We start from the raw sequence: 19,433 nt of genomic DNA, 5'->3' as shown, positions 1-19,433 counted from the left end.
AGCAGGTCACACACATGCAATGGGTACACTCATGCAGCAGGTCACACACAGCAGGTTACACACATGCAATGGGTACATTCACACAGCAGGTCACACACACGCAATGGGTACATTCACATAGCAGGTCACACACACGCAATGGGTCCATTCACATAGCAGGTCACACACACGCAATGGGTCCATTCACACAGCACGTTACACACATGCAATGGGTACATTCACACAGCAGGTCACACACAGCAGGTCACACACACGCAATGGGTACACTCATGCAGCAGGTCACACACAGCACGTTACACACATGCAATGGGTACATTCACACAGCAGGTCACACACAGCACGTTACACACACGCAATGGGTACATTCACACAGCAGGTCACACACACGCAATGGGTACACTCATGCAGCAGGTCACACACAGCGGGTTACACTCACAGGTCACACTCACGTAGCACAGGGACAGGGCAGGAATGTAACAAGCACAGAGCAAGTGCTGGCTGGCTGTTCAGGATGGGAGCTGGAATCCGGAGGAATTGGTCTGACAAGGAGCAGGCTCTGGGGTCGAATCCCAGGCCTGGCCCTGGGGTAAGGGACCTGGGCTATTCAGAACAAGCAATAATGACCCCACCTCATGAGCAGGGCGGGATCAGATTCTGTTCTGCACTGGTTCAGGCCTAGCTGACCACACCATGGGGGTGATGTGCTGATTTTAGCTCCTTCACCCCTAAAGCTGGCTCCAGGAGGCTCACCGAACAGGTCAGAAAAAAGATTAAAGATGCTGGCTGTGGCCTCTTCTGGGGCCCAGGAGCCTCCTAGCAAGCACCAGGGCAGGCGTGGGTACCAGGGAGAAGCCCAAGACAGTGGCAACGACAGTCAACCTCCAGGGCGTGGAGCGATGTTGCACATTCACAAAACCAAACCCTGCTACGCGCATGGCAGAAAGGCAGGCGCCCCGAGGAGCAGGATGCACCCACACGACTGTGGAGCAGTCAGTACTTTAATTCAGGTCGGGCTCCAACACCTGGGGGCACAGGGCCCTGCCCGCCCCACCCTGACGTGGAACCCCCAGCTGCTCGTGGGCACAGGATCGTCTACAAAAATAAATATGAAAAAAGCAGCAACTCTTTAGTGATCATGGAATTAGTCTGACAGCAATTAAATGTGTTTAAGCATCTGGCATATCTCCTCAATTGCACCAAAAGAATTTGGAAGCACTTGGTTTGGTCTCAAAGGCAAAAGGAAAGGACAAGGAAGGCCTGGCCCTCACATTTCCGAGTCCGCATACATCCCATTGATTAAGTAGTCCACCTGGGTGTAGTCCTTCTTCTTGTAGCTCTCATAGGCCTGCAGGGCAAACAAAACCAAGACTGTGATGAAAAGGGTCACCCCGAGTAACAGCACCACCAGGAGGATAGTTTTGTCCACCACGGCCTGGGTGAGGGGCTCGGTGGTGACCACCAGGTACTGGCCTTGGGTGCTGGGCTGGCACGAGTCCGTGGCTAGCATCTTAGGGCCCCCTGAGCTCCTGGGTGTTGGCCCAGTGGAATCGGTACCTGGCGTGACCTCAGTCGCTACCTGCTCCGGTGCCTGGGATGTACCTGGCCCAGCGGCCCTCTGTGTGTATGGCGTGGGGCTTGGCTGTGTCGTGGGGGACGTGGCCTCCACCTCAGGGATTGGGCTGGTGTGAGGCACTGGCACTGGGCTGGCAGTTGGCTCCTTGGCTTGTGCCTTGGTGGTGGTCACCACTGTGAGGGTGGGGGTGGGCTCTGGGGTTGTGTTAACCATAGGCTGGTCCACTGACACCTGGCTAATGGGACCTTGTGCTTGGGGACGCGTAGGGGCTGCAGGGCTTGCCGTGGTGTCACCGGGCATGTGCTTGGAAGGACTTGGCCAAGTGCTCATGGGGCTGCCCGTGGTTGCTGTGGTTGCTACGGTCTGAGCATGTGTGGCCAACGTGGCCAGGGGTGCTGTTCTTGGCACCGTGCTGCTATTTGGCACTTGTGCGAGGGCTGTGCTGAGAGATGGATGCCCAGTGGCGGTAGTGGATGGGGTCCGCCCTGTGGATGTAGGCATGGCGGGTACAAGTGTTGTAGGAGCGCTGGAGGCCGCAGTCGTACTGGAGGCTGCAGTCGTGGGAGCATTGGAGGCCGCACCATCAGCTGCACCTCCTGAAGTTGCTGGTTCACTCATGTCTGTCCTGCTTGTGTCCTCTGTTGTGACTTCCGTAGAGTTGAGGTGGGCTGCCGAAGTCCCTTTGGTCAACATGACAGAAGAAGTTGCTGCCGTGGTTATATCCTCAGACGTTTTATTATCAGCTGTTTCCACAGATGCATTCCTCTTGACTAATCCATTCCACATTTTGTTAGGGACAAAGTTGCCTTAAAGTCAGAAAAAGGAGAAAAAGAGAGACAATCATGTTCAATCCTGTGCAGGGAGATTGCTCAGGGATCGGTTTCCACCCAGCCCTGTGGGGCCCCCGCTCCTCAGCCCGGCCAGAGTCAGGGGAGGTGATGTGCAAACATGTTCCTCCGCATCTCTCTTCCCACTGTTGCCACGCAGCTCATTGAAAAAGCCCTTGTCGATCTGATTTTAAAATTCCTTTGCCCTCTATGAAACCCCCTGCCCACTGAAGCCTTCAGACCTTCACTATTTGATCCAGTTCCCAAAACATCAGAGTAAAAGTCTCACACAACAGGTGTGGTTCACCATTAAAAGCCCACTGAACACATACCTAGGTTTACAAAGCAGATAAACTGCACAGAGATTCACATCACGAAAGAACGCTTGGCTTTGTGAAAGCATTTGCTGCAGGAATTCTTCTGAATGGCACAGAGTGGGAACACAGCAAAAGATCTGATGTATGAAGGAGCCACCTCCCCAGTGAAGGTTCAAGTTAGAGATGACATCAAATCTTGCAGGCCAAGCAAGCAAACGTTTCAGGGCTCAGCTGCCTGGTCCTGCTGGGGGCTCTTTGCCCCCCATGGCCCTGGAGAAGGAAGGTTGGCCTGACAACCCTTCCCTGCGCAGCACCTGGGAGGGCTGGGGTTCCTGACGCATTGGCCTGGGTTTGCAGACGCTGCTTTCATGGGTTCAGCATGCTTTGTGGCCACCGTGGGCCCATCCACCAGTCACACAGCTTTCTCACTTACGTGGATCGTTGGATGCCGCATGGCTTTCCGATAAGGACAAGGAAAAAATCCAAATGAGCACAAGAGCTGTCCACATCTTGCGGGTGAGCTGGGAGCAAGGCTGTGCGATCCCTGAGGCTCCCAGCCAGCCAGCCAGCTCCTCAGGCTGCTAATGGTTCTCTCCTGCTTGGCCAAGGGATCTGTGGTCAAGAAAGCACGCTGGTCAGAAGGCGTCTGGCCAGCAATACACAGCCTTGCCTGAGAGCATCTGCTGCGGAGGGCTCTGGCAGGGTCCAAGGTGCAGACTGAGCAAGTGCTGAGACCAGGGCCTGGTGCCCAGAAAGACCTCAGCCATGGTGTAGTAACGATCTGCCCCGTGCTTTGCATCTGATCACTTCTTGACCCGATTTCACTATGAATCTCAACCTGCAAAAGTTCCCATTCTCCCATCCTAGAGTTCAAAGTTTAAAGGAGCAGGAGAGAGAGCTAAGACTTGGCTGTGTTCATAGGGTGAAGGCCTTCTCATCACCAAGACTGGTCAAGTCTTCCTCCTCAGCTTCTCCCATGGTCTGCAGAGTACAAATCAAGCCTAACGCACCCCATGTGCACCCTGTGACAGGTGACTGTGCCTTTCACATGGAAGATGCTACTTAGCCATCTATCAATCCATCCATTCACCCATCCACCTGCCCACCCAGCCATCCATCCATCCATCCATCCACCCACTACTCTATCCATCTACTCATCTGTCCATCCATCTATCCATCCATCCATCCACCCATCCGTCCATCCACCCACCCACTCATCCATCCATCCATCCACCCACTCATCCATCCATCCATCCACTATTCTATCCATCTAGTCATCTGTTCATCCATAAGTCTGCCCATCCATCCATCCATCCTTCCACCTATCCATCCATCCACCCACCCACTCATCCATCCATCTACCCACTATTCTATCCATCTACTCATCTGTCCATCCATCCATCCACCCACCCATCCGTCCACCCATCCGCCCATCCACCCACCCATCCATCCACTCACCCATCCATCCATCCATCTACTATTCTATCCATCTACTCATCTGTCCATCCATAAGTCCGTCCATCCATCCATTCACACACCCATTCATCCACCCATCCATCCATCCACTCACTATTCTATCCATCTGCTCATCTGTCCATCCATAAGTCCATCCATCCATCCATCCATCCATCCACCACCCACCCACCCACCCACTATTCTATCCATCTACTCATCTGTCCATCCATCCACCCACTATATCCTATCCATCTACTCATCTGTCCATCCATCCACCTACCCACCCACCCATCCATCCACCCACTATTCTATCTACTCAGCTGTCCTAAGTCAGTCCATCCATCCATCCATCCATCCACCCACCCACCCACCCATCCATCCAGCCATCCAGTATTCTATCCATCTACTCATCTGTCCATTCATATGTTCATCCATCCATCCACCCACCCACTCATCCACCCACCCACTATATCCTGTCTACTCATCTGTCCATCCATCCACCCACCCATCCATCCATCCATCCACCCATCCATCCACTCACTATTCTATCCATCTACTCATTTGTCCATCCATAAGTCCATGCATCCATCCACTCACTATTCTATCCATCTACTCATCTGTCCATCCATAAGTCTCTCCAACTATCCATCCATCCACACCACCCACCCACCCACCCACTATTCTATCCATCTACTCATCTGTCCATCCATCCATCCCCCCACTATCTATCCATCTACTCATCTGTCCATCCATCCACCTACCCACCCACCCATCCATCCACCCACTATTCTATCTACTCAGCTGTCCATAAGTCAGTCCATCCATCCATCCATCCATCCACCCACCCACCCACCCATCCATCCAGCCATCCAGTATTCTATCCATCTACTCATCTGTCCATTCATATGTTCATCCATCCATCCACCCACCACTCATCCACCCACCCACTATATCCTGTCTACTCATCTGTCCATCCATCCACCACCCATCCATCCATCCATCCACCCATCCATCCACTCACTATTCTATCCATCTACTCATTTGTCCATCCATAAGTCCATGCATCCATCCACTCACTATTCTATCCATCTACTCATCTGTCCATCCATAAGTCTCTCCAACTATCCATCCATCCACCCACCCACCCACTCATCCATCCCCCCACTATTCTATCCATCTACTCATTTGTCCATCCATAAGTTCATTCATCCATCCATCCATCTACCCACCAACCCATCCATCTATCTATCTACTATTCTATTCATCTACTCATCCATCTATCCATCCATCCATCCACCCACCCACCCATCCATCCAGCCACCCATTCATCTATCCACCTATCCATCCATCCAGCCACCCATCCATCCACCTACCCATCCATTCACCCACTATTCTATCCATTTACTCATCTGTCCATCCATAAGTCCATCCATCCACCCACTCATCCATCCATCCATTCATGCACCCACTATTCTGTCCATCTACTCATCGGTCCATCCATAAGTTCATTTATCCATCCATCCATCCATCCACCCACCCACCCATCCATCTATCTACCCACTATTCTATTCATCTACTCATCTGTCCATCTGTCCATCCATCCATCCACTTTTCCATCCATCTACTCATCTGTCCATCCATCCACCACCCACCCACCCACCCACCCACCATCCATCCACCCACCATCCGTCCACTCACCCATCCACCCACCCATCCATCCATCCACCCACACCACCCACCCACCCATCCTTTCATCCAATATTTACTGAGTGCTTACTCATGTGCCAGGCAGTACACTTAGGACAAAAAGGTGAAAAACACAAAACCTCTTCAGGGACCTACAGTCCATGGGAGACAGAAAAGAGGTCACTGCAGGCTGGCACAAGCAGGGTGTGACTCAGTGCTGGGAAGCAGGGAGGAGACAGCATGTGGGCAGGCCTTGAAGAGTGAGGTAGGCTGTTCCTCTGGGCAGAAGCCCCAAGGATGGCTGGGCCCCAGAGGACACAGTTCAGCCAGTGGTGGTGTGGTCAGCATGCCAAGGAAGGTTTCCTGGGAAAGCGACGCCTGGGCCACATTCTGAAAGCTGGGTGGGGGTGGGCAGGCAGGTGGAGAGGGAGCAGCAGATGACAACAGCAGGGTCAGAGGCAAGGGAGAGCGTGGTGAGATGGCAATTAGTCTACAGAGTGTGAGGAGGCCCCAGGAGCCACGTGGCAGTTTAGATTTCACAGTAGGGAAATGGGAGTCCCTGCAGGGCCTTAGACAAGAACAGGAAGGTGCTTTTAGCAAGAGGGGAGGCAGGGGCAGCCAGTGAGGGGCAGCAATCCAGGCACCTGACACAGAGGCTGTCTCTCAATGAATGAAGGTGTGAGTGAATGAGTGACTTCCCCACTTCAGAGACTGCAGTGGTCCCCACAGCCGGCCCAAGTCGCTGTAAAGCAAAGACCTCTCCTTCATTCTAATGCTCCACAGAAGTGATGTGGAAGCCTTAGCACATTTTTATTTTTTTGAGATGGGTCTTGCTCTGCTGCCCAGGCTGGAGTGCAGTGGCACAATCGTATCTCACTACAGTTTTGACTTCCCAGGCTCAAATGATCCTGCTACCTCAGCTGGAGTCACAGGTGCACGCCACCACACCTGGCTATTTTTTTTTTTTTTTTTTTTGTGGAGAGGGTTCTCGCAATGTTGCCTAGGGTGGTCTCCAGCTCCTCAGCTGAAGCAATCTTCCTGCCTTGGCTTCCAAAGTGTTGGGATTACAGGCATGAGCTACTGTGCCTGGCCCTTAACTTAATAAAGTTAATTAAAAAGTTAATAAAAAACTTAATAAAAAAGTTACTTGGTTTGGTTGATTTGTTTTGTTAGATAAAATAATGAAAACAGTCACAAGGAAACCAGCACTTAGCAGCCCATAGCAAAGTGGGGCCCCAGCTGCATAGCTGTATGCAGACTGGGGCTTGGGGGTGCTGGGTGAGCTGCCCATTGGTCACTGAGGGACGAAGGGGCCACTGACTGCATGACTGGCAGGAGCAGCCTTTTAGCTCTTTCAGCATTCACTGTCGTTCCCTTGAGGAAGCCACTGCAATAGGGGCAACAGACCATGCAAGGGGACTGGGAGACCAGCAGGACACACAGAGGCCAACAGCACTGCCTGCGTTCCAACCCCAGCTCCCAAGCTCACTAACCAAGTGATATGTGCAGCCACAGGACCTCTGAGCCTCGGTGAGCTGCACGGGAGTGACATGGGATCACGCGGACAAGGACCCAGCAGGGTACCTGGCTTAGCCAGCAGCCCACCCAAGAAGCACTTCCAGCTACGCAAAAGCAGCCACTGTGCAACAAGAAGCCCCTGGGTGGCTTTCTGCCTCCTGTAATCCACATGGACGGCTGTCAAGTTGCCCCGGGGCTGGAAAAAGCCCTTAGAGCACACACCCTTCTAAAAGGCTGGTGTATTCCAGGAGACTTCCGGTCTCTTTCCGAGAGTCACTCACTTTTCCTTAGCTTCAAATGGTGCTTTGTCTTCAAAATGGTCTGTAAGGGCTCCTGATGTGTTAGGGGTTTAGAAAAATTACTTGGCCTTACAAACCACAGATCTAGAGTGCAAAAAGCATTATTTGTTCTGACAGAAAAAAAGTGTGGCGGCGGGGGATGGGGAGGGAAGAAACTAACCAGTATCACGCCGGGCAGAACTGAAACTGGAAGGTTGCGGGCACAAAGAACTCACAATCCTCCATGGGCCAAGGCTGTGCAGCTGGGCTTTTGATAAATGAGTATTTAAACGGCTCTCTCTTGGGTCAGTAACATCTACCGAATGCCTTTAAAATGCTACCACCCCGGGCTCCAGATGTTCCCCAGGCCTGAGCCCAGAATTTGAAGTCCTCTGGGTGAGTTAAAAGGCGAGATGATGTGGCAGGGGCTTCTTATGGGTGAAGAGGGTCTCGGCTCCTGAATGTAGCCCAGCCCCAGGTCTTCTGTTGCCCCTCACTACAAATCTCTAGGGCAGGGGTCAGCACACTTTCCCTATAGAAGACGGGACAGCAAATATTTGGGACTCTGTGGGCCATTCGGTCTGTGTCTTAGCTACTCAGTTCTGCCATTCCGGTACAGAGGGAGCCCTGGAATAGATGTGAATGGTGGGCACGGTTGTGTCCCAATAAACTTTATACAAACAGGCAGCAGGTGGGATTCGACCCCAGTGTGCTAGCCCCTGCGTTGGCACTTCAGCCAGCTTCAGGGACTGTGCTCCGGCTACAGCAGAAAGGATCAGACTCAATGTACTGAATGAACCTCCTCCTTGTCCAGTTCCTTGCCTTGGAACAGACAAGGACCTTCTCCTTCCTGGGGGGGGACAGCCTCTCATCATCACCTGCTAAGAGGCGCCCTCCAGCACCCTGCATCAGTGAGAACAGCCTCCCTGCAGCACAGCGGAGGCTTCTGTGAGTGCCCACAGCATCACCAAGGTCAGGGAGAACCTCTTGAGGTAACTTGCATTTCTATCACAAAGCCGAAGAGGGTTGCAGGGGATCGCGTGATCCCCATCCTGTCCATGGGCCACCACCCCAGTCCACTCAGAAGACAGGGCCTCCCTGTCAGGAGCAATGACTCATGCATGTAATCCCAGCACCTTGAGAGGCCGAGGCAGGTGGGTGGATTGAGCTCACGAGTTAGAGACCGCCTGGGCAACATGGTGAAACCCCATCTCTACAAAAAATACAGACATTGGCCAGGCATGGTGGCGTGCATCTGTAGTCCCAGTTACTCCAGAGTCTAAGGTGGGAGGATGGCTTGAACCTGGGAGGCAGAGGTTGCAGTAAGCCAAGATTGCACCACTGTTCTCCAGCCTGGAACACGGAACCAAAACCTTGTCTCAAAAAGAAAAAAAAAAAAAGGAGGCAGGGCTTGTGACAGTTAAGGGCCACAGACTGGGCCTTCCTTGGTTACTATAAGGCTTGGCTGTCTTTCCTTTTCTCTTGACCCTCTGGTGACCCTGCAAAGCTCCCTCTGGGTTCACTGTCCCATCACCCAACAGGCAGGCCCAGCCTGCAGGGCCAGGACACTCACCAGAGGCCGCTGCTAAGGGCATGCCCCCAGCCTGGGCCATCTTCCTCCTTGGAGAGCTGCGGGCTTGGCACTGTGTCGCTGGGTGAGGTCTGGCTTTGCAGGGGGTGAAAGCCACGTGGTGGGGCACTCCCGGGCCATGCCATCCTTTGTGGCACATGTGAGACGAAGGCAGACTCTCCACTCTGGTAACAGACGCATCTAGAGTTTGAAAGAAAGTCCACATTCCTTAGGAAAAGCATGAGGGAAAATTCCAGCAAGGAGGGAGGCACAGAAAGAGCAGCATTCAACAGATCATTCATTCCACTGGGACAACGACAACATGGATCAAAGCTTTCAATTCAAAACCTCCGATGCGGGCTGGGCACGGTGGCTCACGCCTGCAATCCCAGCACTTTGGGAGGCCGAGGCAGGTGAATCACGAGGTCAGCAGTTTCAGACCAGCCTGATCAACATGGTGAAACCCCATCTCCACTAAAAATACAAAAAAATTAGCTGGGCGTGGTGGCGGGCACCTGTAATCCCAGCGACTTGGGAGGCTGAGGCAGGAGAATCACTTGAAACCAGAAGGCAGAGGTTGCAGTGAGCCGAGATTGCACCACTGCCCTCTAGCCCGGGCAATAAGAGGAAAACTCCGTCTCAAAAAAAAAAAACTTCCGATGCAGCAACTTCTACTGCAGTTTCTTCTAAGGAAGCACTCAGACAGATGTCCAAAGATGATCTACAAAGACATTTCTCACAACATTATTTAGAAAGAGTAAAAAAGTGGAATAGTTCTGTCAAGTATGGCCCCATTCATATATAAAATACTATGGCAACTGTTAAAAATACACAACTCTCTACTTATTGACGTGTGAACATATATAGCACGCATCAATAAACAAACAAGGCAGGTTACACAGCAGCGTGTGGACCATGATCCTATTTTTGTTAAAAAAGACACTTATTCAAGGGTCTGGAAAGATGTGCACTAGAATGTTAATGATTATCCCTGGAAAATGGATGCACCTGTGATTTTCTTTTTTTTTTCTTTTTTTTTTTTTTTTTTTTTTTGAGACAGAGTCTCGCTCTGTCGCCCAGGCTGGAGTGCAGTGGCCAGATCTCAGCTCACTGCAAGCTCCGCCTCCCGGGTTTATGCCATTCTCCTGCCTCAGCCTCCCGAGCAGCTGGGACTACAGGCGCCCGCCGCTTCGCCCGGCTATTTTGTATTTTTTAGTAGAGACGGGGTTTCACCATGTTAGCCAGGATGGTCTTGATCTCCTGACCTCGTGATCCGCCCGTCTTGGCCTCCCAAAGTGCTGGGATTACAGGCTTGAGCCACCGCGCCCGGCCTGCACCTGTGATTTTCATTCTCTATTTCATTTCTTTCTTCCTTTTTTTTTTAACAAGCATGTATCACTTTTGGAAAACATTTCTGAAAACCTCCAAGGAAAGAAACCAGCGTATTTTCTTCAAGTCCTTCAAGCCGCTAAGCAGAAAGGCACAGAGTTATCCACCTGATACAGTTTCACACACTGATTTCCATAATTTAGAGACAGGACATGATCTATGTACCAGGAGGGACATTCTCCTAGGAGCTAACCAAAACGTCAGAGGAATCCAGGAGTACAGCCATAATGCAAAGATGTTAACCGGCACAAATGATTTTCTCATTGATGAATATTTAACGTGAACTCAGGAGATTACAGAAACAGCTCGTCACCTCTTATCATGGGCAGGTTATCAGTAGGTGGTGATATCAAGGACCACCGTGGGCCTGCTCCCAATACAGATGCCCACGTGTGCACACACATCCACACACACATGCACCTAGTCACACACGCTTGTGTGCACAGCTGCACGTGTGTCCATCTGCACATGTACACATGCCACCGCACATGTACACATGCCACCACACATGTGCACTCACACATGCACACACATACATGCAAAATCACACACACAAAGGTGATAGCACACACATGGAGCATGTCCACAAGGCTATCTCAGGACACTCCACGGGTTTCTCAGGACACTTCTGCTGGATACCATTACCACTTATTCCCTCCCAGCTAGTGGGGCTGGTGGTCACTTCCACAGAAACAGGAATTGGCCACTGTGTAGTCAAGAACAGGCCTTCGTTGTCCTATGACTTCATCCCTCTGCTATGGTCCTGCCTCCACTTTCCAACAGAATATTCTAAACGTCAAGATCCCACGCAGGGACCTGCGGTCATCTTTATAAGTTGACTCACGATGGACAAGCCATTAACAACATTTAAAATAACTGTTTCCCCTGCAAGGGCTTCAAGCCAAAATTAGGGTGTGGGTCTCGGGACCCCACCCAGTTATTCTCATTATTATCTGGTACAGGGAGACTGGGTAGATCAGGATCTCAGACCATAATAGATGGGAAAAAAGAGACCCCGGGGGCAGGAGGGGAATGAGCAAGAGAGAATTAAGTTTGTATTAAGTTGGAGACCAGGACCGATAGAAAGACGGGTTAGGCTGGCACTGGGAGTTCCCTTCTTCAGGGGTCAGCTCCCCATAGGATCTGCAAGGAAGGTGCAACAGGATACCCCTTAAGCCAGGTGATACTCCATGAGAAAGGCACCCCTAGACTGTGCCCCTGGGCGTCAACCTCCCTATCCTTTTCTGGTGCGTGACCTTGAGATGGGCCTCCCAATGCATCTTGTCTGAATTATTGTGTTCTCAACCTTGGCTTGTTACATGTAGGGCACTTCATGCAAGTTACACAAAACTGGACTCCAGGCACGGTGCTGCATGCCTGTAATCCCAGACACTCAGGAGGCTGAGGTGGGAGGATTGTAAGCCCAGAAGTTTGAGTTCAGCCTGGACAACATAGTGAGACCCCATCTCTTAAAAAAAAAAAAGGAAATAAATAACTTAATTCTTTTTTTCTGGCATAGAGATGTTCCAAAGACCCAACACAAGTAATCCTGAAGCTTGGTAAAGGACTACAGCTGTTACCCCTACATTCTATCAGGCTATTAAGACACTCAGCAGCAGCACGGCCAGGTCCTCACACCAAGTTAGGCAAGTTCCAGATACCAAGGAGTAGGAACTGCAAAAACAAATACAGGGCAAACTGCAGGTACCTAATCTTGACACGTCACCTGGCTGAACTTTGGTTGCAGAAGCCCAAGGAACACAGACTTATGGCTTTGTGTATATAGACATTGTCCTGTAGTCCAAAGGATGTGACTCTGTGGCAGACGGAAACCTGGAACATTGGATATTTATTACATTACATTAAATACATTGCTTGCTTCCAGGTTTCTGGAAGTTTTGGTATCACAGCTAAATGCTAGGGCCTAGTTTTTGCTAAGAACGTGGGTATCTCTGACATTCCTTTGTCCATTAGGCAGATCCACTGTATAAATGGAAAAATTTGTATTTTAAATATTTTCCTTGCTGATTTTATTGAACTGTTAGAGATTTTCCTGGGGCGAGGGATAACTGCAAGTTGTTAAAGTCAGATTTCTAAGCACGATGATTATTTCTGGTGGCAAACCATGCGTGTGGAGGCCGATTCCTCCTATCAGCCTAACGATTAAGTCAACATGCTAAGCAGTCACACGGGGGCTACTAAGTGACTCGCACGAGGGAAGCAGGCAGGGATACAGATGGGCAGGGGAGGGAAGCTGGGGGATGCACAACCTCCACCCAGGTAGAGAGAGCGTCTGGGGGATAGGTCTGGGTCACTCAACTCTGACAGCAACACTTCTTGGGGTTCAGTCCCGTCCTGGGCTTGCCAGGGAAAGACCCCAGGGCAAATTCGCCCCCCCCCCACGAGAGTGTCCCCATTCTGCTCCCAAAATGGGACAAGCGGGCCTCTTCTCCAGTCTGGGACCCCCCTCAGCCCTCCTCCCTCTCCTCCTGTCTCTTGGGCCCCCAGCCATGCTCGGCCCCCAGTTGACTCCTTCCGTACCCGCATTGCTCAGCGTCTTGCACTCTGTGCGTGCCCCATCCGCGGCTCCTCCTGTCCCGTTCCTCCTGCCTCTCTCAGCCCCACTCACTCTCCCCCTGCCCCTCGTGCCACCATCCAACCCTCCTCCTGCCCCCCCACCTCTGTCTCTCAGTCCCAAGCCGATCAGGGAGCCTGACAGCAGCTCCCCGGACGGCAGTGCGAGCCCCTTACCCGGGCGCAGCAGGCCCGCGGCGGCCCGGCGGCCCTACGACGGTAGGAAGGAGCCCGCGGCCCGGCGCGGGGACGTGGCCGGGAGCGCAACCTATGCAGCTCCGGGCAGCGCGCCCTGCTTGGGCCCCCGCCCAAATACCGGAAGTGACGTCATGGAGGGCGTGGCCGGGCGTGGGACGGCTGCGACGGGGCCTGTGGCTACCAGAGGCGAGCCGGAAGTAGGGGGGTTGTCTGCTCTCAGGCACCGCCTCCCCAGGGCCGGCTCGGGCCATGTCTTGCGCGCTGCCAGAAGGAGCTATTTTGAGCAGGTCTGTGGCGGAAGTGGGTGTTCCCGGGGCTCGGCTGCCCAGCTGTGCCCGCTGCCGTCTTGGGGTCCCGGGGTGCCCGGGTTGGGCTGGGTGAGCTCAGAAGCACCTTGTCGACGGCCCAGCCTGAAGAGGCGACTTCGAAAGGCCTCGTGAGACCTTTCACGGGCACACGCCCTTCGCGTTCCTCCGCTTACTCCCACGTTTCTTCAGCCCCTGGCGGGGCGCTGGGGTGCCCGGTAGTTAGAGTGGGGATGGCAGCGAGCGTTTCTGTGCACCCACAGCGTGCCACGCCCGTTCTAAGCACTTTGCCTACAGGGCCAGTGGCTTAACTCTGCAGTAGCACGGTGAAGAACTTCGCCCCATTTTACAGACGTGGAAACAGGCTCATCAAGTGCTCTGTAATTGTAAAACCTGGGATAACAAAGGAGCAAAACGCAGTGTAGAGGCAAGTGTGTGGGACTTGACTTTGGTTAGAAATAGGCTTTGCAGGCCGGGCTCGGTGGCTCTTGCCTATAATCCTAGCACTTTGGGAGGCCGAGACGGGCGGATTACCTGAGCTCAGGAGTTCGAGACTAGCCTGGGCAACATGATAAACCCCGTGTCTACTAAAATACAAAAAATTAGCCGGGCGTGGCGGCGTACGCCGATAGCCCCAGCTACTCGGGAGGCCGAGGCAGGATAATTGCTTGAATCCGGAGGGAAGTGGAGGTTTCAGATCAAGAAGGAAGGAAGGAAAAAGAAATAGACTTTGCAAGTTAGTAGTTCTGTGACTGTAAGACCCTCAGGCATTCCTCCGGTCCAAACCAAAACCTGTCAGCGAAGGATGATTTCACAGGAGCAAACCAAGACTATATTTCCAGTTTTATAGCCTGCCTTTGGGGTCTTGGACTAGGAAGCTAACAGACACAGAAAGCTGAGATTGTGCAAAGACAGGATCAACCATCCACTCTGAGCTCTGGGAGCACCTGAAATGCGATTTGATGTCACCACCACGGTCCGCAGTTCAGTCACAGTTCATGTGTGGAACTTAACCTGCACAGACGTGAGTTTGCTGAGACCCAAGGTCGGTTGGATCATGTGAAGGTCAGATCCTTTTGCTATGTATTTGCTTTAATTTTTCTAACTAGTTCAGATCTAACATGAAGTACAGTATTGAGGCTCACTCCGGAAGTGAAAATATTCAATCGGCAGGCAGATTTTAGTTCTATGCTCACGCCTGTAATCCCAGCATTTTGGGAGGTCAAGGCAGGCGGATCACCTGAGGTCAGGAGTTTGAGACCAGCCTGACCAATACGGTGAAACCCGTCTCTACTAAAAATATAAAAATTAGCCAGGCGTGGTGGCGTGTGCCTGTAGTCCCAGCTACTCGGGAGGCTGAGACAGGAGAATTGCTTGAACCTGGGAGGCGGAGGGTGCAGTGAGCCGAGATCGCAACACTGCACTCCAGCCTGGGCGACAGAGAGAGACTCCAAAAAAAAAAAAAAAAAAAAAAGACTGTGACTCTGTGTTTTCATTTCCTCTTTGGCAACATAGGGACAATTTTTACTGCTGGGGCTGAAATTACAAAGATAAGACACAGCTCCTCCTTTTCTCTAGAGCAGCTGGGCAGCTGGCCCTCCATCTGCTGTGGTTTTTTTTTTTTTTTGAGACAGGAATTTTGCTCTGTCACCCAGGCTGGAGTGCAGTGACGTGATCTCAGCTCACTGCAAGCTCTGCCTGCCGGGTTCACACCATTCTCCTGCCTCAGCCTCCCGAGTAGCTGGGACTACAGGCATGCGCCACCACGCCGGGCTAATTTTTTGTACTTTTTAGTAGAGACGGGGTTTCACCATGTTGGCCAAGATGGTCTTGATCTTGTGATCTGCCCGCCTCAGCCTCCCAAAGTGCTGGGGTGACAAATGTGAGCCACCGCGCCCAGCCCATCTGCTTTCTTAAATAAAGTTCTATTGGAACAGAGTCATGCCTTTTCATTAGGTATTGTCTAATACCTAATGGCTGCATAGGTGGCTGCTTTTTTGATAAAAGGGCACAGTCGACTAGTTGTAGAGACTATATGGCCCACAAGTCCTTTACTGTCTGGCCCTTTACAGAATATATCTGCTGATCTCCAGTCTAGAGTGTTACTGGTGGGTTTCCGACAACAGAAATATCTGGCTGGGATGGTCCAACATACTGGGAAACCCATTCTCTCCTATGGGAAAGTCATATTCTCTGATAGCATCTTTGGGGTCACCTGAAACCTAGTGTCCATTGAAGGCACAGCTCTGGGAACTGCATAACTGTTCTGTGGAGTGTTAGGGCGAGTAAAGCCAGGCAGACCAGCTGCTTCTCAGGGCTGTGGATAACATAGAGAACGTTATACTTACATCCTGTACCTTTTGTCTCCAGGCACTGATCATTTCACGAGCTTTCTGGGCAGAAATAGCTGAATAAATTCGGAGCTTGGTCCTCTTTGTTGTTGAATTTACAATGTTATTTGAATGTAAGACCTTGCTAGATACAACATTTGAAAGTTAGGGCTCTGGAATGACACTGCCTGGCTTCAGATCCTGGCTCCTTCATTTTTTTGCTAAATGACAACAAACAAGAGGCTTAGGCTCTGTGCCTCAGTGTCGTCGTCATAGTCAATTCTGGTATTGGCAGCAGTTATGTTGAATAAAGGCACCCAGTACATGGATTTGGCAAATACTGCTCCTTGGAAACCACAGCCTCTAGGGAAGATACAGGGTTAGGTTCCTGTGAGCCTCTGATCACATTTTTATCAACAGATCGATACACATTACTTTGTTTTTTTGTGTGTGTTTCTATTTAAAGATGCCTTATTTAGGCCAGACACAGTGGCTTATGCCTGTAATCCCAGCACTTTGGGAGGCCGAGGCGGGTGGATCACCTGAGGTCAGGAGTTCGAGACCAGCCTGGCCAACATGGTGGAACCCCATCTCCACTAAAAACACAAAAATTAGCTGGACGTGGTGGCACGTGCCTACAGTCCCAGCTACTGGGGAGGCTGAGGCAGGAGAATCACTTGAACCCCGGAGATGGAGGCTACAGAGAGCCAAGATCGTGCCAGTGTACTGCAGCCTGGGCAACAGAGTAAGACTCCATCTCAAAACAAAACAGAAACAAACAAAAAGAAGCCTTATTTAATGTCTATTATTGACTCATTAATTAACATTAAAAATGGGACGAGAATAATACAGGGTAGTCACAGGAGAATTAAAGTCCAGGCAGCAGTTTTACATGACTAGAGACTATTATCTGCTAAGACCCTGAAAACCCAAGATGTGAACCAAGCTGGCTAAGACTGACTGGACCCAACATGGCGCTGGGCTTGACCTAGGCTTCCCCTAGGACCTCATTGTGTGCTCATTAATATACTAAACACACAACCACCAGCACCATGACAGTTTCAGGAACACTCACATTTGGCACAAAAATGGGTGACACCACCACTCCAAGAAATCTCCACCTTTTCCCAGGAATTTTCATGAATATTCTACCTCTTTGTCAAAGAAACCCATAAAGATAGAAACCCCAAACCATTGCTCGACTCTCTCTTGAGTAGGCCTACATTCCTCTTTCTTGAGTATGTACTTTTCACCTTGTAATAAGTCTCTGTACTTTCACTATTTTCTGAGTCATCCTTGAATTCCTTTTCGTAATGAGGTCAAGAGCCTGGGGTTAAAGTCCCCCCTGCGTTTGGGCACCTCCCCAGCCCACTGGTATCAAACCCACAGACAACAGCATATAACTCATGCCTGAATGAAGTACCTCTAACATGTATTTTCTCCCTAAAACAGACCTTTTGCACTGAGGAACACTAGATAACACTTCAATCCTATGTGTGTGGGCCATTTAAAAAAGCAAAGCCACCACCAAAGAAAAGCAAAAAATTACAAAGATGTGGCGCTAAACAGACCAAGAAATGGACCCTTGTTTACAGGTGAGCAGAAATGAGGGCAGAGAGAGCGTCCTTGCTGGGTCTCAGCCAGGGACTCCAGCACATGGCAACTCAGATTTTCCCCACTCCAGGCACATGGCATGTACAGGCTCATGACCTCAGAAGTGCTGCAAGTACTGATTTGTGTGTGTGTGTGCAGGAGGCAGGGGGGTGCAGCAGTGGGGTTCCACATAAATTTTACCTACTAAGTGAATTTGCAAATGTGAAATCTATGACCCATGAGAACTGTATGCTGAAATAGAGGAGTAATAGGTCCTGCCTCATCAGATGCTTATGGGAATTCAATGATACATAAGTGCGTGTAAATTGCTTATAATGGGGCATGATACAGAGAGGAGTGAGTAAATATTAGCCACCGTTTTTTGTGTGTTTTGTTTTTGAGATGGAGTCTTGTCCTGTCGCCCAGACTGGTGTGCAGTGGTGCAATCTTGGCTCACTGCAACCTCCACCCGCTGGGTTCAAGTAATTCTCTTGCCTCAGCCTCCCTGGTAGCTGGGATTACAGGCGTGCACTACCACACCTGGCTAATTTTTGTATTTTTGGTAGAGACGGGGTTTCGCCATGTTAGCCAAGCTGGTCTCAAACTCCTGACCTCAGATGGTCTGCCTACCTTGGCCTCCCAAAGTGCTGGGATTACAGGCGTGAGCCACCACACCTGGACCCATTGTTACTATTACTGATTACAAAAGAGCAGGACTCTGGTGTTTGGAAGAGGATTCTCTAGAGTTTGGAATGACTTGAAGTCCCTGAGTCCCAAACCATTCCGAACCCCTCCATGGTGCCACCTTTGTCACACCAGGCAGAAGCCCTTCCCTGGTCACCGGAAACTCCCTCTGGAAGGAGCTGTTCTCTGTCATTACTCCCCTTCATGCTCCACCCTTTATTGTCATTATTTGAAAATAGAAGGTTTATTTTTATGTTTTGAACACAAAACTAAGAATATTACAATTATGAGAATTTTGAGAATAAAAGTGAATCATTGATGGGGATAGGAGTGAAATTAAATATGCGTTATTGGACTGAGCCTCCTGACATGCCTCTTATAATGTTCAGAAGTATTGATTTGGTTTTTAGGTATTCACCATGAACGGCTGGGGAAAAATCTTCAGGATTATGAAACCAGGCTGCTATGGACTTACTCTGAGTTTTTTTAATTTCGATTTTTTTAAAGCATGTTAATTTGAATAAATTGTTACTTAATTTAGTTCACATGTATTTGATATGGCTTAAGGAGTTTTTATTGAGGATTAGTATACGTACAGAAAAGTGCATATATACGTTTACAGCTTGATGAATTTTCACAAACTGAACCCCCTTGTGGAATGAACACTCAGTAACAGTGGCACCAGCGTCGTGGGGGTTCCCTTCAACCCCACTTCCAGGCCCAAAATGAAAATGCCAAGTATCTGTGAAGACTCAGAGCAACCTGAACTCCCACAGAGTTGCTGGTGGGAATGGAAAATGGTACAACCACTTTGGAAAACAGTTTGGCAGTTAAACATACATATATATATGACCCAGCAGTCCCACTCAGGTATTTACTCTAGGGAAATGAAAACATATGTCCACACGAGTATCTGTAGGAAGTGTTTATAGCAGCTGTATTCATAATTGCCAAAACTGATAAAGGAAAAGCTTGTTCTACTCACAACACTTCTGACATCCATGTGTAGGTTTTGTTTTTGTTTTTTTTTCCAAGATAGGATCTTTCTCTGTCACTCAGGCTGGACTGTGGTGGCACAATTACGGCTCAGTGCAGCCTTGATGTCCAAGGCTCACACCATCCTCCCACCTCAGCCT

General features: G+C 50.5%; 1 protein-coding gene and 1 long non-coding RNA gene across 5 annotated transcripts; one reads left to right on the top strand and one right to left on the bottom strand.

Moving 5' to 3' along the window:
• Positions 1-984: 984 nt before the first annotated feature.
• On the bottom strand, positions 985-13,516 carry CUNH11orf24 (chromosome unknown C11orf24 homolog). 3 transcript variants are annotated; one of them, XM_033204862.1, is made up of 5 exons: positions 13,365-13,515; positions 12,340-12,446; positions 9,228-9,425; positions 3,151-3,329; positions 985-2,379 (listed from the first exon to the last, which is right to left on the bottom strand). In XM_033204862.1, the coding sequence occupies exons 4-5, from the start codon at positions 3,224-3,226 to the stop codon at positions 1,265-1,267; spliced, it is 1,191 nt and encodes a 396-aa protein (XP_033060753.1). In that variant the 5' UTR covers positions 3,227-3,329; positions 9,228-9,425; positions 12,340-12,446; positions 13,365-13,515; the 3' UTR covers positions 985-1,264. The 3 variants fall into 3 exon arrangements, with proteins under 3 accessions (XP_033060753.1, XP_033060752.1, XP_033060754.1); XM_033204861.1 differs by lacking the exon at positions 12,340-12,446 and having other exon boundaries at positions 13,365-13,516; XM_033204863.1 differs by lacking the exons at positions 9,228-9,425; positions 12,340-12,446; positions 13,365-13,515 and adding an exon at positions 6,503-6,728.
• A 54-nt stretch (positions 13,517-13,570) lies between these two features.
• On the top strand, positions 13,571-18,848 carry LOC117080804. 2 transcript variants are annotated; one of them, XR_004435963.1, is made up of 4 exons: positions 13,571-13,672; positions 14,450-14,735; positions 17,473-17,615; positions 18,708-18,848. It is a non-coding gene; the product is annotated as an uncharacterized LOC117080804 (long non-coding RNA). The 2 variants fall into 2 exon arrangements; XR_004435962.1 differs by lacking the exon at positions 13,571-13,672 and having other exon boundaries at positions 14,297-14,735.
• Positions 18,849-19,433: the final 585 nt, after the last annotated feature.

Source organism: Trachypithecus francoisi, unplaced genomic scaffold (genome assembly GCF_009764315.1).
Source record: "Trachypithecus francoisi isolate TF-2019V2 unplaced genomic scaffold, Tfra_2.0 Lachesis_group8, whole genome shotgun sequence".
Taxonomy (NCBI): domain Eukaryota; kingdom Metazoa; phylum Chordata; class Mammalia; order Primates; family Cercopithecidae; genus Trachypithecus; species Trachypithecus francoisi.
The sequence above is the reverse complement of the archived record's forward strand: the minus strand, read 5'-3'. Positions and strand labels throughout refer to the sequence as shown.

What these genes read in the sequence shown, in the direction of transcription:
- CUNH11orf24 (XM_033204861.1), bottom strand. Translation starts at nt 3,226, where the DNA reads ATGTGGACAGCTCTTGTGCTCATTTGGATTTTTTCCTTGTCCTTATCG. An exon ending in TGCGGCATCCAACGATCCAC is followed by an intron (nt 2,380 to 3,150) that starts GTAAGTGAGAAA and finishes TCTGACTTTAAG; the next exon opens with GCAACTTTGTCCCTAACAAA.